The sequence below is a fragment of the Bombina bombina genome, chromosome 4 (assembly GCF_027579735.1).
Source record: "Bombina bombina isolate aBomBom1 chromosome 4, aBomBom1.pri, whole genome shotgun sequence".
NCBI lineage: Eukaryota > Metazoa > Chordata > Amphibia > Anura > Bombinatoridae > Bombina > Bombina bombina.
In genome coordinates, this window is record NC_069502.1 from 714,101,553 (window position 1) to 714,124,567 (window position 23,015).

Here is a 23,015-nt window from a genome sequence, read left to right on the forward strand (position 1 = left end):
AGTTTTTATCCACATGGCTGGTTTGATTTCTGCTAGAGACAGTTTCCTGAAGCTTTCCACTGTTGCAATATGAGTGGGAAGGGCCTATTTTAGTGCTTTTCTGTGCAGATAAAAATACTGACAGAGACATTCAACTTCCCTCTGCATGATACAGGACATCTCTGAAGGGCTCAAAAGGCTTTAAAGTCGTGTTTGAGGAGGGTAACAATCACAGTAGACTGTGGCAGTTGTTGTGACTGTGTTTTAAAAAACGTTTTTGTCATTTAATATTCTGTTTTTGTTATTAAGGGGTTAATCATCCATTTGCAAGTGGGTGCAATGCTCTGCTGACTTGTTACATACACTGTAAAAATTTTGTTAGTGTAACTGCCTTTTTTCACTGTTATTTCAAATTTTGGCAAAATTTGTTTCTCTTAAAGGCACAGTAACGTTTTTTATATTGCTTGTTAACTTGCTTTAAAGTGTTTTCCAAGCTTGCTAGTCTCATTGCTAGTCTGTACAAACATGTCTGAAACAGAGGATACATGTTCATTATGTTTAAAAGCCATGGTGGAGCCCCATAGGAGAATGTGTACTAAATGTATTGATTTCACCTTAAACAGTAAAGATCAGTCTTTATCTATAAAAGAATTGTCACCAGAGGGGTCTGTCGAGGGGGAAGTTATGCCGACTAACTCTCCCCACGTGTCGGACCCTTCACCTCCCGCTCAAGGGACGCACGCTAATATGGCGCCAAGTACATCGAGGACGCCCATAGCGATTACTTTGCAGGACATGGCTGCAATCATGAATAATACCCTGTCAGAGGTATTATCCAGATTGCCTGAATTGAGAGGCAAGTGCGATAGCTCTGGGGTTAGACGAGATACAGAGCGCGTAGATGCTGTAAGAGCCATGTCTGATACTGCGTCACAATATGCAGAACCTGAGGACGGAGAGCTTCAGTCTGTGGGTGACTTCTCTGATTCGGGGAGACCTGATTCAGAGATTTCTAATTTTAAATTTAAGCTTGAGAACCTCCGTGTATTGCTTGGGGAGGTATTAGCTGCTCTGAATGACTGTGACACAATTGCAGTGCCAGAGAAATTGTGTAGGCTGGATAAATACTATGCAGTGCCGGTGAGTACTGATGTTTTTCCAATACCTAAAAGGCTTACAGAAATTATTAGTAAGGAGTGGGATAGGCCTGGTGTGCCCTTTTCCCCACCTCCTATATTTAGAAAAAAGTTTCCAATAGATGCCACTACACGGGACTTATGGCAGACTGTCCCTAAGGTGGAGGGAGCAGTTTCTACTTTAGCAAAGCGTACCACTATCCCGGTTGAGGACAGTTGTGCTTTTTCAGATCCAATGGATAAAAAATTAGAGGGTTACCTTAAGAAAATGTTTATTCAACAAGGTTTTATTTTACAGCCCCTTGCATGCATTGCGCCTGCCACTGCTGCGGCGGCATTCTGGTTTGAGGCCCAGGAAGAGGCCATCCATACAGCTCCATTGACTGAAATTGTTGACAAGCTTAGAACTCTTAAGCTAGCTAATTCATTTGTTTCTGATGCCATTGTTCATTTGACTAAACTAACGGCTAAGAATTCCGGATTCGCCATCCAGGCGCGTAGGGCGCTATGGCTCAAATCCTGGTCAGCTGATGTGACTTCAAAGTCTAAATTTCAAGGGGCAGACCTTATTCGGGCCTGGTTTGAAAGAAATTATTGCTGACATTACTGGAGGTAAGGGTCATACCCTTCTTCAGGACAGGGCCAAATCAAAGGCCAAACAGTCTAATTTTCGTGCCTTTCGAAATTCCAAGGCAGGTGCAGCATCAACTTCCTCCGCTTCAAGACAAGAGGGAACTTGTGCTCAATCTAAGCAGGCCTGGAAACCTAACCAGTCCTGGAACAAAGGCAAGCAGGCCAGAAAGCCTGCTGCTGCCTCTAAGACAGCATGAAGGAATGGCCCCCTATCCGGCGACGGATCTAGTAGGGGGCAGACTTTTTCTCTTCGCCCAGGCGTGGGCAAGAGATGTTCAGGATCCCTGGGCGTTGGAGATCATATCTCAGGGATATCTTCTGGACTTCAAAGCTTCCCCTCCACAAGGGAGATTTCATCTTTCAAGGTTATCTGCAAATCAGATAAAGAAAGAGGCATTCCTACGCTGTGTGCAAGACCTCCTAGTAATGGGAGTGATCCATCCAGTTCCGCGGACGGAACAAGGACAGGGTTTTTATTCAAATCTGTTTGTGGTTCCCAAAAAAGAGGGAACCTTCAGACCAATTTTGGATCTAAAGATCTTAAACAAATTCCTCAGAGTTCCATCTTTCAAAATGGAAACTATTCGGACCATCCTACCCATGATCCAAGAGGGTCAGTACATCACCACAGTGGACTTAAAGGATGCCTACCTTCACATACCGATTCACAAAGATCATCATCGGTTCCTAAGGTTTGCCTTTCTAGACAGGCATTACCAATTTTTAGCTCTTCCCTTCGGGTTGGCTACAGCCCCGAGAATCTTTATGAAGGTTCTGGGCTCACTTCTGGCGGTTCTAAGACCGCGAGGCATAGCGGTGGCTCCGTATCTAGACGACATCCTGATACAGGCGTCAAGCTTTCAAATTGCCAAGTCTCATACAGAGATAGTTCTGGCATTTCTGAGATCGCACAGGTGGAAAGTGAACGAGGAAAATAGTTCTCTATCCCCACTCACAAGAGTCTCCTTCTTAGGGACTCTTATAGATTCTGTAGAGATGAAAATTTACCTGACGGAGTCCAGGTTATCAAAACTTCTAAATGCTTGCCGTATTCTTCATTCCATTCCGCGCCCTTCGGTGGCTCAGTGTATGGAGGTGATCGGCTTAATGGTAGTGGCAATGGACATAGTGCCATTTGCGCGCCTACATCTCAGACCGCTGCAATTATGCATGCTAAGTCAGTGGAATGGGGATTACACAGATTTGTCCCCTCTGCTAAATCTGGATCAAGAGACCAGAGATTCTCTTCTCTGGTGGTTGTCTCGGGTCCACCTGTCCGAGGGTATGACCTTTCGCAGGCCAGATTGGACAATTGTAACAACAGATGCCAGCCTTCTAGGTTGGGGTGCAGTCTGGAACTCCCTGAAGGCACAGGGATCGTGGACTCAGGAGGAGAAACTCCTTCCGATAAATATTCTGGAGTTAAGAGCAATATTCAATGCTCTTCTGGCTTGGCCTCAGTTAGCAACACTGAGGTTCATCAGATTTCAGTCGGACAATATCACGACTGTGGCTTACATCAACCATCAAGGGGGAAGCAGGAGTTCCCTAGAGATGCCAGAAGTCTCAAAAATAATTCGCTGGGCAGAGACTCACTCTTGCCACCTGTCAGCAATCCATATCCCAGGCGTGGAGAACTGGGAGGCGGATTTTCTAAGTCGTCAGACTTTTCACCCGGGGGAGTGGGAACTCCATCCGGAGGTGTTTGCTCAATTGATTCATCGTTGGGGCAAACCAGAGTTGGATCTCATGGCGTCTCGCCAGAACGCCAAGCTTACTTGTTACGGATCCAGGTCCAGGGACCCAGAAGCGACGCTGATAGATGCTCTAGCAGCGCCTTGGTTCTTCAACCTGGCTTATGTGTTTCCACCGTTTCCTCTGCTCCCTCGACTGATTGCCAAAATCAAACAGGAGAGAGCATCGGTGATTCTAATAGCGCCTGCGTGGCCACGCAGGACCTGGTATGCAGACCTAGTGGACATGTCATCCTTTCCACCATGGACTCTGCCTCTAAGACAGGACCTTCTAATACAAGGTCCTTTCAATCATCCAAATCTAATTTCTCTGAGACTGACTGCATGGAGATTGAACGCTTGATTCTATCAAAGCATGGCTTCTCCGAGTCAGTCATTGATACCTTAATACAGGCACGAAAGCCTGTTACCAGGAAAATCTATCACAAGATATGGCGTACATATCTTTACTGGTGTGAATCCAAGAATTACTCATGGAGTAAGGTTAGGATTCCTAAGATTTTGTCCTTTCTCCAAGAGGGTTTGGACAAAGGATTATCAGCTAGTTCCTTAAAGGGACAGATTTCTGCTCTGTCTATTCTTTTGCACAAGCGTCTGGCAGAAGTTCCAGACGTCCAGGCATTTTGTCAGGCTTTGGTTAGAATTAAGCCTGTGTTTAAACCTGTTGCTCCCCCATGGAGCTTAAACTTGGTTCTTAAAGTTCTTCAAGGAGTTCCGTTTGAACCCCTTCATTCCATTGATATTAAGCTTTTATCTTGGAAAGTTCTGTTTTTGATGGCTATTTCCTCGGCTCGGAGAGTCTCTGAGCTATCTGCCTTACAATGTGATTCTCCTTATCTGATTTTTCATGCGGATAAGGTAGTTCTGTGTACCAAACCTGGGTTTTTACCTAAGGTGGTTTCTAACAAGAATATCAATCAAGAGATTGTTGTTCCATCATTGTGTCCTAATCCTTCTTCAAAGAAGGAACTTCTTTTACATAATCTGGACGTAGTCCGTGCCTTGAAGTTTTACTTACAAGCAACTAAAGATTTTCGTCAAACATCTTCCCTGTTTGTCGTTTATTCTGGACAGAGGAGAGGTCAAAAAGCTTCGGCAACCTCTCTTTCCTTTTGGCTTCGGAGTATTATACGCCTAGCCTATGAGACTGCTGGACAGCAGCCCCCTGAAAGAATTACAGCTCATTCTACTAGAGCTGTGGCTTCCACCTGGGCCTTTAAAAATGAGGCCTCTGTTGAACAGATTTGCAAGGCCGCCACTTGGTCTTCACTTCACACTTTTTCAAAATTTTAGAAATTTGATACTTTTGCTTCTTTGGAGGCTGTTTTTGGGAGAAAGGTTCATCAGGCAGTGGTTCCTTCTGCTTAATCCCTGCCTTGTCCCTCCCATCATCCGTGTACTTTAGCTTTGGTATTGGTATCCCATAAGTAATGGATGATCCGTGGACTGGATACACTTAACAAGAGAAAACATCATTTATGCTTACCTGATAAATTTATTTCTCTTGTAGTGTATCCAGTCCACGGCCCGCCCTGTCATTTTAAGGCAGGTCTAAAATTTAATTAAACTACAGTCACCACTGCACCCTATGGTTTCTCCTTTCTCTGTTTGTTTCGGTCGAATGACTGTATATGGCAGTTAGGGGAGGAGCTATGTAGCAGCTCTGCTGTGGGTGATCCTCTTGCAACTTCCTGTTGGGAAGGAGAATATCCCATAAGTAATGGATGATCCGTGGACTGGATACACTACAAGAGAAATAAATTTATCAGGTAAGCATAAATTGTTTTTTTTAGTAGACAACCCAAAGTATTGATTGGTATATTTCATGCCACCATTTCACCTCCAAATGCGATAATTAAAAAAAAAAAAAAAGTTAACTTTTTCATAATTTTAGGTTTCTCACTGAAATTATTTACAAACAGCTTGTGCAATCATGGCACAAATGGTTGTAAATGCTTCTCTGGGATCCCCTTTGTTCAGAAATAGCAGACATACAGTATATGGCTTTGGCATTGCTTTTTGGTAATTAGAAGGCCGCTAAATGCCGCTGCGCACCACACTTTTATTGTGCCCAGCATTGAAGGGGTTAATTAGGTAGCTTGTAGGGTTAATTTTAGCTTTAGTGTAGAGATCAGCCTCCCACCTGACACATCCCACCCCCTGATCCCTCCCCGACTCCTCTCAAACAGCTCTCTTCCATCCCCCACCCCACAATTGTCACTTCCATATTAAGTACTGGCAGTACTAAAATAAAAGGCTTTTTATTTTATTTTATAAATATATATATATTTTCTGCAGGGTAGTATCCCCCCTTACCTCCCAACCTCCCTGCCCCCCCCCCCCCCAAACAGCTCTCTACCCCCCCCCCCCCCCTACCACACCTACCTGTCTGCCAGTACCAAGTTTGTTGCAAATTAGGCAATTTAAAAAAAACAAGTAAACATTTTTTTTGTAGTGTAGCTGCCCCCCCCATCAGTACCCTATCCCCTCCAAGATCCCTTTCCGTCAACTTATCCCACATAGGATCCCCCTCCATGACACACTTATTTTATATTTTTTTAATCCCTGCAGCGTGTAGTAGTGGTCTCACCCGCCTCCCTCCTTATCCTCCCACCCACCAACGATCGGCACCACCGCTGTCCAATGCAGAGAGGGCCACAGAGTGACCCTCTTTGCATTGGTAACTCTGCAAATCTATTTATGCAGTGCCCCACTCGTGGGACATGCAGAAATAGTACAATCACGCTATTTTTAGCCAGATCGCTGCAGAGAGAAGTCCAGGACTGCAGCGACTTAAGGGTATAATGACCAGAGTCATACAGGGTACGGTGCTGGTCATTAAGGGGTTAAGACTGAACAGGACTTTGTTATATGATGGAAAATTTAAACAGAGTATGCAGACCTTTCAAAAAGAATTATGGGATTTTAAATTACAAAAACTATACAGTGACAGAATGGACTATGATTAAAAAAAAATGTGTATCTCTGGTCTCATAGAGCTCTTAAAGGGACATAAAACATGTTGAGATCTGTGCGTATCCTTAAAGGGTTAATTAAGTAAAAATAGTTTGCATAAAAACATTGTTTAAAAATTGCTGGCAAGTATTTTAAAATAATTTTCAAAAATAAGCAAAATGAATTACATAGCTAAGCTGACTGGAGAAGCCAACTCCACCCCTTACCCCCTGTTTAGACACAGGCATTGTATTTCAACTGAGTTCCCAGCTTCTAGGCAGGCTCCAGCAGATAATCCCTATGCATTTTTGCATTCTACCAAAACAACAATAGATATAGATACAGCCATATAAGGAAATGTGTGTGTGTGTGTGGGGGGGGGGGTTAGAAATAATTAATGGTGAGGCACTGCAGTATAAATTTGCATGTAAAGTAATTAAAGTACATATTATTATATGTTGTCTATCCCAACTTGTTTTATGTCCCTTTAATTAAAAAATGACAGGGATAGGAAATTAAGATTTAAAAAAAAAATCTAAGGATAATAAGCATATCTATTTCAGTGATACGAAGTTTGACTACGAGACTTCAGATAGTGATTCCAACATTGAGAATGCTTTAGAGTCGAGCACAGACTTAGATCACAGATACATCTTCCAGGAGGGTCCCCTTCTGATCCGGATCCTGGGGACCCACATACTACAATATGGGGAAAGGAAACTGCAGTTCCTTTTGCTTTCTCTTCCCTGTAGGTCCTCTGATGTCACTATTGGCACCACAAATATACAAAACTGTAACTTGCATACAATAAGAACATACAGTAAATATAACATGGAGGTTTTGGTGGCAATTTTTTGCCAAGAGATAAGCTCAAGAGCCTCATCAGGAATGCATGTATTATACATATATTTGCTAACCTTTAGGCCAACTATAGGGCATTTTTCAAAGTTTGAATCATTGATTATCATTGACTAATAATGGAATGTGAATTCTATTTTTCAGTTTTAAATTAGAATGTTCTTTTCATTTTCTTTGCCCATAATTGTTCAGATGACCAAAATAGTTTTTGCCAAGAAATTTACATCAGAATATGTATTTGATATACCTTAATTGCTAATAGAAGTATGCAATTTAACTAGTATTTTTCTTCTCCAGATACAGTATGTCAGTGGCTACATATTGCCTCATTTGTTGTAGAAAAATAAGTACCTCTGGCACTTCAAGAAAAGAACAAAACTGGAAGGATATAAGTAAGTATTAGAACAAATATGGTATAGTCAAAGGGATATTATACAAATTTGTATCTACGTGTTGTTTATATCCACAATATTATAATACATATTGTAGAAGCATGCTTTCTGTTTGCATTGTTTAGTGGTTTAGAGCCACAACTTCAGTATGTTTATTATCTTCTTTTCTGAGCCAATTTAAAGGGACAGTCTACAATATAATTTTTATTATTTTAGAAGATAGATAATCCCTTTATTACCCATTCCCCAGTTTTGCACAACCAACACTGTTATATTAATATACGTTTTACCTCTGTGATTACCTTGTATCTAAGCATCTTCTGACAGCCCCCTGATAACATGACTTTTTATTTACTTCTATTGACTTACATTTAGTACTGTGTTGTGCTAAATCTTAAATAACTCCTTGGGAGTGAATACAATGTAATTTATATGGCCCACATGAACTAGCAGTATCCTGTTGTGAAAAGCAAATAAAAAAGCATGTGATAAGAGGCTGTATGTGATAAGTGGCGTAGAAACAGGACAATTACATACAGTAGACAATTAAGGACAATTACATTAGAATTGCACAATATGAAGACAATGTAATAACGCATACTTTGAATTTCAAATGAGCAGTAGATTTTTATTTCTGAAAAATGTATAAGTTCCGTTCATTTCCCCACTCCTGTATGATGTGGTAGCCATCAGCCAATCATTTTTGCACATGAACAGTTGGAGGCTGGTGCCTCAGAAATTCCATACTTCCATTAGCAAACTGTGCACAATTTCTGAGGCACCAGCCCCAACTGAGCATGTGTTCGTTTTTGTTTTTTTTACATAATACCCCCAAAAAGTGTGCTCTGAGTATCTATCAAAACACTTAAAAAATGTGTACAAAATAAATGTATAGATGTGTGACAAATGTATAAATACAAACAAAATAAAATGTCCAATTCCAGTAGTTGACAATTGAAGTTCAGAGCTTCTCATCCATTATTTAAATAAATACTCGGAGAGAAAAGAAATACTTTCATAGCGCAAAGCCATTTACATATATAGAAGGAAGCCCAGCTGAGCTTGATATACTCACTTCACAGCTTCAACAGCTCTGAAATAGCGTTTTAAATCAGAGACCAAGCAGATGTGTTGAAAACCTTTCTACTTTATTTACATTAAAAGCAGTATAGGTAAATAGCACTGTAGCACATTTATACAATTCATATATTGAACAATCTGAACCATACTTTAGGGTTTAGTAGTTTTTTTTCCCCCTTCCCTTTCACCCTCAGTCTGTATGGATCTCCAATGTATGTTTCACTGCACAATCACAGTAAATTGCATGCTCTATCCGAATCATTAAATTTTGAATTTGTCACTTTAAGGTCATATAAATGCATTCCTGCACCAATTAAAAATTACTGTGTATAATGTTGTATGGCCAAGGTCCTAAATCCAAAATTCCAGCCTCTTAGGCAGGGGAAAATAATACAACTTTCTTGGCCAATCCTCAACAGGTGAGACCCCATTCTCTGGAGAGGAAATAAACAGAAACAAACCATGCCCCCTTTTACCTTTAAATGTGATACCAACCTTCATCCCTACTTTCTGTCCATCATAGGTTGGATAGGACTAGGTTCCCTCTCTGGTAAGTCACCTGGTAAGTATAAATGGTGGCTGCCAGGCTATAGTTTCCTCAGGACTGTCACATCTACTCTGTTGATGGACTATCCCTGATGAAAGAAGTCATGCCTTATTTTTTCAGTGATTCTTGGATTTGAGGACATTGTTTCCCTTTTGCTCTGGTGGGCATAGGAAGTATGACCTGGCTTTGAGTCACATACTTTGCTGCATTTTTTAAGCTAAATTGTTCTCTTTTCTGTCTTTCTATCGTGTAGCCCTGAGCCCAAATTTGAATTTGTTTCTAAAAGATATGTTACCTGCAACAAGTCTGCTTTTGAAATTTGAGTTTTACAAATGTTTGGTGGTGTATTTGTTTCCCATGAAATGTCTTCTATGCAAGATTATATCCTTTCTGAAACTGAAAACTATATGTACTGATGCTGATTTATGTGGATCTATCTGACTTTATTGTATCTGTGAACCAGACCTTGGGTTTTGAAAGTAAAACCTTCTACATCTGCGGCTGATTGGTATAATGCAAATTTTCCTATACCTTTTGAATTTCTAATTTTAGAGTCTATGTCAAAATAGTTTTTGGAAGAATTTGAAAAAAATGAAACATTTGGTTATTCCTGATAAAGATTTGTAAGGCTTATCCCTTATCTAGATCCATATGGGTTTTTGCAGTTTTCCCTTTAAGGTGGATGTTCCTATTACTTACCTTTCTAGGAAGATGCGTTTTCCCCACTGAAGATTCAGGGGGTTTGCGTGATGCAATAAATAAAAGAATGGAAAATAATTTGAAGACTATCTTTTTGTTTCAGGGGCCCAAGTTTCATCCAAAACTTGCTATGTTTTCAGTAACTAAAGCAGCTGAGAATTGGTTAATTTTGTAATCTTTATTTTAAATATGCATCAAACTTTTATTCCGAAGTTATGCATGATATGCTGCGCCTTAACGCTCAAGGGATGGTAGTGGCTAATTTAGCAACATGTATTATGGCTTAGATTGTGGGATGAAGATGCTGCTTCTTGCAGGAAATTGGAATAATTAATTTAAAAAGAACTAGAGATAAGATTCCTTTCCTTCATCAGACATATGACTATAGAAGACCAGCTTCAGGGTTCTTCAAGCATTGTGCTCAGTTTTTTGTCTCTAAAATACTACTTCCAAAGAGCCATTTCGGATACAAATATGAAAGACCTATGCATTCACAAAAGGAAGAGGTTGTGGTAGATTGGTTTCACTCCTTCGGTCAAGAAACAATGATAGCCAAGGTCTGTCCTGTTGGGGCTTGGTTATACCACCTCACGGATTCCTGAATACGTGTGATTCAGACTTTTGGGTTCCTAGATATTGTGACAATTGTTTACTATCTAGAATTCAACAAGAAACCGCCCCTTTTGCCAATTAAGATAGGGGAAATGTTCCATTCAATCAATCAGCTTATTCAAGTAATTAATCCTGTAGAGATTCAAGGTTTTTATTCGAAAATGTTTCTAGTAAGGAAGATTGCAAAAGCATGGCGATCGGTTCTGGATTTATAAGCACTAAATCTTTTTCTGAAGCCACTAAGATTTAATATGAAGTCCCTTTTGACAGATATTTATCTAGTTCTAAAAGGAGCTTTTCTACTGTCTATATACCTAAAAGCTCCAATTAATGGAAAGTTTCTAAAGTTTGCAGTAGGACCATGCCATTTCCAGATTCAGGCTCTTCACTTTAGGGTGTCCACTGTTCCAAGGTCTTTTACAAAGGTGTTAGTTGCCCTAATTGCAGATAATTACAAAGAGGTGATTTTCCTGTTATATTATTTTGATGACATTCTGCTAGGAGCAGATTCAATGCAGCAGGTGTGAATACATGCTTGAATGGTTCTTCAGATTTTACAGGATTTGAGTTAGTTGATAAATTGGCAGTAGTTGTCTTGTTCCTTCTCATTAAGCAATTTTTCTGTGGGCATTGTTCAGTACAGAGGAAGACATGGGCCTCTAGTTATCAAGCTCCGTAAGGAGCTTGATGGCCTCTGTTTCTGGCGAGTCCTCAGACTCGCCAGAAACAGCAGTTATGAAGCAGTGGTCACAAAGACCGCTGCTCCATAACCTGTCCGCCTGCTCTGAGCAGGCGGACAGTCATCGCCGGAAATCAACCCGATCGAGTACGATCAGGTTGATTGATACCCCCCTGCTGGCGGCCTATTGGCCGCGAGTCTGCAGGGGGCAGCGTTGCACCAGCTCCACAATTCAGGTCATAAAATGGGCAAGATGGAGAATGAGGCCATTTCAAATATGTTTTCTCCAGTACTGGAAGAAGAAGTTGTCTTTGTCTCATAAAATTAAATTAAATTCAGTTTCCAGAGTCTCTGAAGATTCATCTAGGTTGGTGGATGCAGATAAAAATCTTAAAGAACAAACAAATTGAAATGATATTGTGCTAAACCTGAAACCAAATATGCGTAAATATGAGGTATACCGGTATTAGAGAGTCACTGTAACCTACGTAGGTAAGGTTACCAATGTTATGGCGATAAAGTATTAAAAATATAAATTTATAAAATTATAAAACACCAATAGCTAGACACAAATAGCTAAAATATACCTCATATACTGCCAAATTACTATCTCATGACAGATGAACAATATACAAAAAAAGGCCACAAAATGTTACTGTGACAACCTGGAATACATGTATCAAGTTCCAATATATATATATACAGTCCCACAGATGTAGATTCCAAAATCCCCTCTTTTTTATGTGCTGGTGTCACAGACAAGGGGATGTAAAGAAGTACCTTGCACAATTTTAGACAAAAAATTGCTCAGAATATTTGTTGATTTGTTGAGCTGGGTCTTGTTTATCAGACTCCCTGTCCTGATGTGGACGATGTCTCTCCAATAAAAAGCTTACTGCTTCTGTCTCAACCTCAGTGGGTACAGGTAACAACAGATTACAGCAGTCTTGGTTGGGGGGAGTTTGAAATCTCGATTTCCTTCAAATTTGTTGGTGCTGGAAGCAGTGTTTCAAGTTCTAAAATGTTTTCTTTTGTACAGGTGGTGAGAGTCCATGATCCGACCCAGTACACATTACTTTTCCTTACCACTAGGAAGAGGCAAAGATTCCCAAACTCTAAGACCTCTATAAAACCCCTCTACCTCACATGTATCTCAGTCTTTACTTTGCCTCCGTTGGAGGTGGTTGAATAAGGAAATGCATTTGATTCTTCAGAGAGAGGGGTTCTCAGTTTATGGTGAGTCCTGGGTTCCCCCTTTAGAGAATAGTGCTTGTTGTCAGAGGGATGTATATGGTAAATGATTTGTGGCTCCTTTTTTCTCCTCATGGGAAATCTGTTACAGACCCTCCATAATTGGTCGCAGAGACTTGTCTCTTGCCTCCTTCTACGGATCTACAATATACTCCTATTCCATAACCTCTGCTGATACGTTTCAGTACTGGTTTAGCTGCCAACTGGTTATTTACTGCTGGAGGAGTGTCTATTGGTAAGTATACTTTTTTAACGTCTAGACACTCTATAGATTTATAATGGACACTTAGTATGTGTATGTATAAATATATATATATATATATATATATATATATATGTGTGTGTGTGCGTGTGTGTGCCACTCCTGTCAGCTAAGAACAGGAAACTGAAGCTACAATTTGCACAGGCTTACCAAAATTGGACAATAGAAGATTGGAAAAATGTTGCCTGGTCTGATGAGTCTCGATTTCAGCAGCGACATTCAGATGGTAGGGTCAGAATTTGGTGTAAACAACATGAAAGCATGGATCCATCCTGCCTTGTATCAACAGTTCAGGCTGCTGGTGGTGTAATGGTGTGGGGGATATTTTCTTGGCTAACTTTGGCACCTTAGTACCAATGAAGCATAGTTTAAATGCCACAGCCTACCTAAGTATTGTTGCTGACCATGTCCATCCCTCTTCTGATGGTTACTTCCAGCAGGATAATGCACCATGTCACAAAGGAGAGAGATCTTTATTAGCTTAGTCTGCTGTGGGGTACGTAGCATTTGGATTTGAAGTTAAATGGCCTCTGCTTTGTTTTACAGTTCGGCTTTGAAAGTTACTTTAGGAGGGGGTAAGTTACCATTCATCAAGAGCTTTTTAAGGGTTATAGTGTTTTTTTATTGCTTCGCTTTGTCAAATACTATAATGGAGCTATGTCATTCTGTCTTTAAATCTACCATAGAAGCTGAGTCTCCTGAACACCTTCCTACCATAATTGTGTTTTATTGTAAAAAAACTGATGTTTTTTTCTCCAGTTTATTTATGTGACTCATGTTTGTCTGTTATTGCAATGAGATCAACCTAGTGCTGCTTCTTCTGTTTGCTCATTACAGGAGAATGTTACAGATGTTTCACCCAGTGAAAATAATCTCATCCAAGCTGCTGCTTCAGAAGTGTTGGCTGCTTTTCCGCCTTCAAATAAGTGTAAAATGTCAGTCAAGATTTTAACTTCCACTAGTACTATGTCCCCTGATGTCAGGTATTTTGTGGTTTCTTTAGAAGGTGAGGTTTCCTCTGGTGATGAAGAGTCTGCCTCTTATGTTGAACCTGGTTCTTCCTCTTTTTTTATTTGAAGTTGAAGTTTAGGGATTAAAGTTTCTAAGGTGTCTGATGATAAGCCTTGTAATAGTTTATATTCTGTGTTTAAAACTGTTGCTAAACTTCCTAAAGGTTTTCCTATCCTTGATGCTGTCTCTGATATGATTCCTAGGGAGTAGTCTAAACCAGGTAATTCTTTTAATCCCTCTGTAACGGAATATCCCTTACCCACTGTTTATGTTGAATTATGGGAAACTGTTCCCAAGGTTGATGGGGCTATTTCCACTGTGGCTAAACATACTACTATCCCTTTTGAAGTCAGTAATTCATTTAAAGACCCGTTGAATAGGAAATTAGAGTATTTTTAAAGAAGGGCCTTTTTACATACATGATATTTGCTTAGGCCTGCTATTTCTATTGCTGATGTGGCTGCTGCTTCATCTTACTGGTTATCTTGTCATTCAGAACAGTGTTCTAATGACTCTGCCAGTGCTCATATTTGCCAATTGATTTATTTGCAATAATGTATTTGATATTATGAAGATCAATATCAAAGCATGTCTTTGGCAGTACTTGCTAGTAGAGCCTTGTAGAGCTTAAATCCTGGTATGCTGACATGGTGTCAAAATCCAGATGATTGTTTTTCTTTTCAGGCAAAGAAACTATTTGGTTCTGAATTAGATTATATAATATCTACTGTTACTGGTGGTAAAGGGGTTTTTCTTCCTCAAGACAAGAAGCTTAATAGTTTTCTCTCCTTTTGTCACAATAAGGAACAAAAGGTTTATTCCTCTGCTCAGAAGCAAGGCACCTCTGGCCCAGTTTGGAGGCCTAGTGCTAACTGGAACAGGCCAAAGCAGGCTAAGAAATCTATCACTACTTCTACATTTGCATGAAGGTGTGGCTCCCTATGCATAGATTCTGGTAGAGGGCAGGTTAAGCCTTTTTTAGGAAGCTTGGTTTCATTCTGTTCCAGATTCCTGGGTTCAGAATATAGTTTCCTAGGGTTATCAGATAGGTTTCAGAACCAGACCTCCTAAAGGTACATTTTTTTCTGTCCAATGTTCCAAGGAATCCTTTAAAGGCTCAAGCTTTTTTTTCTAGTCCGTTTCAAATCTGGAAACTATCAGGAACAGGGGGTGGGATTTTATTTAACTCTCTTCATTGTTACAAAAAAGGAAGGTACTTTCAGACCTGGATTTAAAAGCTCTGAACACGTTTGTAAGGATTCCTTCTTTCAAAATGGAAACTATTCAGATTATTCTGCCTTTTTTTCAGCAAAATCAGTTTATATCCACAATAGATTTAAAGGATGCTTACCTCCATGTTCCAATTCACAGGGAACATTACTAGTTTCTGATGTTCGCCTTTCTAGACAAGCATTTTAAGTTTGTTGCTCGACCATTTGGTCTGGCTACAGCTCCAAGAATTTTCATAAATGTTCTGGGTGCCCTATTGTCTGTGATCAGAACTCAGGGTATTGCAGTGTTTCCGTCTTTTCTCCTTTAGCAGAATCTCACACCAACCACTGTTGTTCCTTCAACAACATAGTTGGAGGATCAGTTTTCCGAAGAGTTCTTAAATTCCTCAAACAAAGGTAACTTTTTGAGGATTTCAAATTGATTCAGTCTCCACAAGTTTTGCTCTAACAGAATAGAGAAGGTTGAAATGGGTGTCATCTTGTCTGAACCGTCAGTCTCTCTTTTTCCCCTCTGTTGCTCTCCTAATTGCAGCTTCAGATGCAATTCCGTTTGCTTGTTTTCACATGAGAGGTCTTCAGCTTTGTATGCTTGGTGAATTGTGCAGGGATCATACTCAGCTGTCTCAAAAGATATTTCTGCATCACAGTACAAGTTGGTCTCTGTCTAGGTGCCGGGATCATCCGTTCATTATTCAGGGGGCTTCTTTTGTTCGTCCCACCTGGACTGTGATGTTTGGGGGTCTCTGAGAGCACTGGGAGTTTGGGATCCTCGGGAGGTGAAGTTGCCAATACATATTCTAGAACTCAGTTTCTTTCCTAAGATATAGTGAGTCCATGGAAACATCAATTACTAGTGGGAATATCACTCCTGGCCAGCAGGAGGCGGCAAAGAGCACCACAGCAAAGCTGTTAAATATCACTCCCTTACCCATAACCTCCAGTCATTCTCTTTGCCTTCAGCAAGGAGGTGGTAATGTTTTTAGGTGTCTGATTCTTCAAGGGACAGTCTACCATAGAATTGTTATTGTTTTAAAAGATAGATAATCCCTTTATTACCCATTCCCCAGCTTTGCATAACCAACACAGTTATAGTAATACACTTTTTACCTCTGTGATTACCTTGTATCTAGGAACCTTCTTCCAGCCCCCTGATCACACGACTGTGACTGTTTATTATCTATTGTCTTAAATTTAGCATTGTTTTGTGCTAAATCTTAAATAACCCCCTGTGCCTGAACACAGTGTTATCTATATGGCCCATGTGTACTTTCTGTCTCTTTGTGTTGAAAAGAGATTTAAAAAGAATATGATAAGAGGCAGCCCTCAAAGGCTTATAAATTAGCATATGAGCCTACCTATGTTTAGTTTAAACTAAGAATACCAAGAGAAAAAAACAAATTTGATGATAAAAGTAAATTGGAAAGTTGATTAAAATTAAAAGTCCTATCTGAATAATGAAAGTTTAATTTATATTAGACTGTCCCTTTCAATCAAGTTTATTTTCAAGCAGGACAAGCTTTTTCTGTTTTTTTCCTGGGGTTTAGCTGTATTCTACTTCAGTCTCTTCAGTAGAGCAGTGGTGGCTTTTAAGCTTTGGGGAACTAGGGGGGTATAATCCCTTCTGTGCCTCCCAGGTTGTGAGCTGCCCTTTTGGTAAAAAGACTATGTAGGGTTACTTAGACTTTTTTTCTTTTTCCACAGGTCTTTGTTAGGAAGGAGGCCTTTCAAACCAAGTGAGCTGCCTTGCTACTGGGCAGATTGTTATGGAGGTAAGTGATACTTTTTTATTTTTCTGAGGGTGTTCAGAAAAGGTTGGCACTTCTGTTATTTTTTGGGATGTGAACCTTGTTTGTGCAGGTTCTTTATATGGTGGCAAGTTTTTTTATGGGGCACTGAGAGAGGAATGTTATAGGACAGTCTGGCATATGTGTTGGCAGATGGTTTTTAGGCTCTAGGTGTTGTCTACACTTTTTAATGGCTCAGTTTATTGAGAAGCTGTTTGTTCTCAGCCATTTGTTGGCTGACAGCTTGTTTTCAGTGATTATCCTCCCGGCGTCTGTTTGTAGTAATGTCGGCCGGGATGTGTTTGCATACGCCCCACGATGGGTGGAGCTTCTGTAGCGCGAGTTTTGCACGCTCTTTTAGGAGGTAGTGTTTGTTTTATTCAGCTTCTTGACGGTTCCTGTGCTGTCAGTCTGGAGAGCAGGTAGTATTAGTGGAGGAGCCCGGATCATCTCTGCTACGCTGTTTATTGCTATATTCAGTGGGAGGTCAGGTAAGCACCTCAGCAAGGCTTGTTGAGGTGCATAAGTGCTGCAGGGGTTACTTTTTATTTTTCATTGTGAATTTTCTGTGTATTATAGTTAACGTTCGTTTCCTAAAGGGACGGTAACGTTTTAAAGATTTTTTGGCTGCAATTTTTTTGAAATTTGATTTTCTGAATTATTTTTTCTTGCTAGTGTACAGATGGAGCAAGAGGACTTGAAGGCTATTACTTGCACTTTATGCCTTGATGCTAATGTGGAGCCGCCTATCCCTTTCTGTTCCTCATGTATAGAGAGAACATTACAGTATAGGGATAGGCTTTTTGTTTCAGAGCCTTCTTTTTCTAAGGAGAATGATGTTCAGGAGTCTCCTGTTCAAGCTATTCCGCTGCTTTCTCCTCAATCATCCCAAACTCAATCCTCTTCTCATGCAGTGCCCTGCGTTTCGGCTCAGACTGGTTTTTCTTTGCAGGATATGGCTACTCACATATGCTCTGCTGTATCGGATGCTTTGTCTGCTTTTTCTGCTTTGCAGGGGAAGCGCAAAAGGAAGTTTAAGGGTTCTGACTCTTTGGGAGTTATGTCTGTTGTTCCTTCACATAAGTCTGAGGAAGAAGATACTTCAGTAGCGTCTGAAGGGGAAATTTCAGACTCTGATAGTGTAATTCCTTCTGCTGATTTCTGAAGTGGTTTCTTTCAGGTTTAAACTGGAGCACCTCCGTTTGTTACTTAGGGAGGTTTTAGCTACTTTGGATGACTTTGATTCAATGGTCATAGTTACTCTCAAGAAGGCTAGTAAGCTTAATAAGTTTTTTGAGGTTCCCTCCGTGGTGGAAGTTTTTCCTGTTCTGGATTGGGTTTCAGAGATTATTTCTTGGAAATTGGAGAAGCCTGCAATTCCTTTTTCCCCTTCTCCTATTTTTAGGAAGATGTTTCTTATTGCGGATTCTATTAAGGAATCTTGGCAGACAGTCTCTAAGGTTGAAGGAGCTATTTCCACTTTGGCTAAGAGGACCACTATTCCTATTGAGGATAGTTGTTCATTTAAGGATCCCATGGATAAGAAGTTGGAGGCTTTACTTAAGTGGATTTATGTTCTCCAGGGGCTGCAATGGCAACCTGTTGCGTGTATTGCTACCCTTACCATTGCGGCTGCATATTGGTTTGATGCGTTGTCTGATTCTATTCTTCAGGTAACTTCTCTGGAGGAGATTCAGGATAGAATTAAGGCTTTAAAATTGGCCAATTCTTTTATTGCGGACGCTTCTTTGCAAAGATTTCTGGCTTTGCTGTTTTGGCTCTCAGTGCCTTATGGTTAAAGTCCTGGTCTGCGGATGTATCAACTAAGTCTAAGCTTTTATCGATTCCTTACAAAGGGAAGACTTTGTTTGGGCCTGGTTTGGCTTAAATTCTTTCTGATATTACTGGTGGGAAGGGACATTCTCTTCCTCAGGATAAGTGAAATAAGCAGAAAGGTCCTCAGAGTAATTTTCCTTTCATAACTTCTCTGGTAAGTCTTCCTCCTCCAAACAGGATTAGCCCAAGCCTTCTTGGAGACATAATCAGTCCTGGAGCATGGGGAAGCAATCTAAGAAGCCTTTCGCTGACTCAAAGTCAGCATGAAGGGTTTGCCCCCGATCCGGGAATAGATCGTGTGGGGGGCAGGCTGTCTTTATTTCACTCAAACCTGGGTTCGGGACGTTCTAGATTCCTGGGTGATAGATATTGTGTCCCAGGGATACAGGCTGGAGTTTAAAAATGTTCCTCCCAGGGGCAGGTTTCATCTATCAAGGTTATCTGTAGACCAGATAAAAAGAAAGGCATTCTTAAGCTGTGTTCAGGATCTCTCCAACATGGGAGTGATCGTTCCTGTTCCAGTTCAGGAACAGGGACTGGGTTTTTATTCCAATCTGTTTATCGTTCCCAAAAATGAGGGAACTTTCAGATCTATTCTGGATCTCAAGTGTGTAAACAAGTTTCTCAGAGTTCCGCCTTATAAGATGGAAACTATGAACTCTGGTTCAAGAGGGTGAATTCATGTCGACATTAGATCTAAAGGATGCATATCTGCATATTCCCATTCACATAGCTTTCCTAGACAAGCATTTTTAGTTTGTGGCTCTTCCTTTTGGTATTGCAACAACTCCCAGGGTGTTTTCAAAGGTTCTGGGTGCGTTGCTGGCAGTTCTCAGATTGCAGGTGGTTGCAGTAGCTCCTTATTTGGACGACATTCTAGTTCAGGCACCATCTTTTCAACTAGCAAACTCCCACACAGAGTTGCTATTGTCTTTTCCACGGTTGGAAGGTGAATTTAGGAAAAAGTTCCTTGATTCCGGCTACAAGAGTGGTATTTTTGGGAACCATTATAGATTCCCTGGAAATGAAGATCTTTTTGACAGAAGCAAGGAAGTAAAAAAATTTTCAATTCATGTTTGGCTCTTCAGTCATCCCCTCGGCCGTCGGTGGCCCAGTGTATGGAGGTTATTGGTCTAATGGTCTCAGTCATGGACATCATTCCGTTTGCTCGGTTCCATCTAAGACCTCTGCAGTTATGCATGCTGAGACAGTGGAACAGAGATTATATGCATCTGTCTCCAAAGATTATTCTAGATCAGGCTGCAAGAGATTCTCTTCTGTGGTGTTTGTCTCAGGATCTTCTCTCCCAGGGAACCTGTTTTCGCAGGCCTTCCTGGGTGATTGTGACCACAGATGCCAGTCTGCTGGGTTGGGGAGCTGTCTGGGGTTCGTTAAAGGCTCAGGGTCTGTCGACTCGGCAGGAATCGGTTCTTCCTATAAATGTTTTAGAGCTGAGAGCAATTTTCAATGCTCTTCTGGCCTGGCCTCAGTTGGCTTCAACCCAGTTTATCAGATTCCAATCTGACAATATAACGTCCGTGGCTTACATCAATCATCAGGGAGGAACTCGGAGTTCCTTGGTGATGAAGGAGGTAGCCAGGATTATTAAATGGGCGGAGCCTCACAATTGTCTGTCTGCAATCCACATTCCAGAGGTGGACAATTGGGAAGCGGATTTTCTGAGCAGTCGTTTCACCCGGAAGTGTTTTCCAGTTTGATTCTCAGGTGGGGTCAACCGGAGTTGGATCTTATGGCATCTCGTCACAATGCCAAGCTTCCGAAGTACGGTTCGAGATCAAGGGATCCTCAAGCAGTTCTAATAGATGCTCTAGCAGTTCCTTGGAATTTCAGTCTGGCATACGTGTTTCCTCCGTTTTCCCTTCTTCCTCGAGTTATTGCTCGGATCCAACAGGAGAGGGCATCGGTAATTCTCATTGCACCGGCGTGACCTCGCAGGATCTGGTATGCAGATCTGGTGGAGATGTCATCCTTTCCACCTTGGAGTCTTCCATTGAGGAAGGACCTTCTACTTCAGTGTCCCTTCCTTCATTCAAATCTCGTTTCTCTGAAGCTGACTGCTTGGAGATTGAACGCTTGGTTTTTCTGAGTCAGTTATTGAGACTATGATTCAGACTCGTAAGCCTGTGACTAGAAGGATTTATTACAAGATATGGTGTAAATATCTGTATTGGTGTGACTCTAAGGGCTACTCTTGGAGTAGAGTCAGGATTCCTAGGATTTTGTCTTTTCTCCAGGAGGGTCTGGAGAAGGGTTTATCTGCTAGTAACCTGAAGGGTCAAATTTCTGCTTTATCTATTTTGTTACATAAACATCTGGCAGATGTACCATATGTTCAGTCTCTTTGTCAGGCTTTGGTTAGAATCCGGCCTATGGTTACGTTTTTGACTCCTCTTTGGAGTCTTAATTTAATTTTGAGAGTTCTTCAACAGGCTCTGTTTGAGCCTATGCATTCTTGGGACATTAAGTTGTTAACCTGGAAGGTTTTGTTTTTGGTTGCTATCTCTTTGGCTCGAAGAGTTTCGGAGCTTTCTGCATTGCAATGTGAGTCTCCTTTTCTTATTTTTCATTCTGATAAGGTAGTACTTCGTACTGCATTAGATTTTCTTACCAAGGTTGTTTCTGATAAGAATATTAATCAGGAAATTATAATTAGTTGTGGTAGGTGGCGCAAACCAAGTTGCTATTCCCAATGTGTCTTACTGTAAATATGTGTGATAATATGTGGGCTCAATATATGTTAATGTTTTGATAAGTACTATTTTATATTCTCTTATGGAAAAAATTGGATGTTGAAACTTTTTTAAAAAAATATATATTATACTTTATTTGATTCCGGTAAATTTACCCAATAATAGTGATGCTAAAAGTACAATTAAACAAATATTATTACAAATTCCTTCAAAGTTTAAAAAATGACACCGGTGTCTCTATGTATCTATGTATAAAATGTACGTAATATATAAAAATATATGAATATATAAAAATTAAATTAAAATAATATTGTTGAAATCTTGCAATTTATACAGTTATAGGTTTATCACAAGTTGTAATTTCTAACAAAATGTTTGTAAATACAATTTAATAGTGGATAAGACAATAGTTGCTGTATAGTTCATATAGGATACTTTGTTTCAAGTTCAGCTGTGCAATTGAGATCTTATCTTAGGTAACTATATATCAAATGTAGAGGTATGTTGGTGCGATTTTTATCACACTGTGATACAAGTATACAAATTAGTACCTTAAAGTGTATCTGTTTGATATCACTTTTGTGAAATGATTGCGGTTAAATAAACGCCGCTATGCCAATAATTTGCTGATGGCAGTTCTATATGGGCTGCTGGCGGTTAAATAAATGCCGCTTTGGTTTCCTCTTGTTAGGTGGGCTTATCTGTTTGCTGCGAGGAAATTCACTTTTATATAAATGCTTGTGTAGTTGCCGTGGCCGCTTTGTTATCTTGTCCTTTGTCGGTCAGTGACCGATCGCGCTCTTAAGGATTTCTTGGTGGGATCTTCGTTGCGGTTAGGTGCTAACCGTTTGCTGATGTTTTTTAAGTATCTCCGGTTTTTCTATTCTGTGGTTTGTCTGTCGGTCAGTGACCGATCACGATGGTATGGTTGTTGGATGACCTCCTGATGTGGAATATTTGCGTGCCTCTCCGGTCCGTTGTTCCCAGGTTTCTTTGATGTCGGTCAGTGACCGATCTGGGTACTGAAATGTGGTTGTGGGATAAGTAGAAAGTTTGTGGGATAAGTAGAAAGTTTGTAGGATAAGTAGAAAAAGGAATTCTAGTTATCAATGTGATCTTTGCGGTTAAATATATGCTGCTAAGTAGGAACTTGAATATTTCACCAGGGTATAGCTGGTATTCTCTTTGTCTTCTCAAATCCTTTGCAGGTGTGCTCTGGTATCAACGTGTTTCGGCTGGACAGCCTTTTTTTTTTTTTTCTACTTATCCCACAACCACATTTCAGTACCCAGATCGGTCACTGACAGACATCAAAGAAACCTGGGAACAACGGACCGGAGAGGCACGCAAATATTCCACATCAGGAGGTCATCCAACAACCATACCATCGTGATCGGTCACTGACCGACAGACAAACCACAGAATAGAAAAACCGGAGATACTTAAAAAACATCAGCAAACGGTTAGCACCTAACCGCAACGAAGATCCCACCAAGAAATCCTTAAGAGCGTGATCGGTCACTGACCGACAAAGGACAAGATAACAAAGCGGCCACGGCAACTACACAAGCATTTATATAAAAGTGAATTTCCTCGCAGCAAAC

General features: G+C 40.5%; 1 protein-coding gene across 2 annotated transcripts in view; it reads left to right on the top strand.

Moving 5' to 3' along the window:
* The window catches only part of SERAC1 (serine active site containing 1), a 381,209-nt gene that overhangs the window by 58,816 nt on the left and 299,378 nt on the right, over positions 1–23,015 (top strand). For both annotated transcript variants that reach the window (XM_053710914.1, XM_053710915.1), the window contains one exon: positions 7,613–7,707. In XM_053710914.1, the coding sequence (XP_053566889.1) occupies positions 7,620–7,707 (88 nt within the window). In that variant the 5' untranslated portion in view covers positions 7,613–7,619. The remainder of the gene's footprint in view (positions 1–7,612; positions 7,708–23,015) is intronic.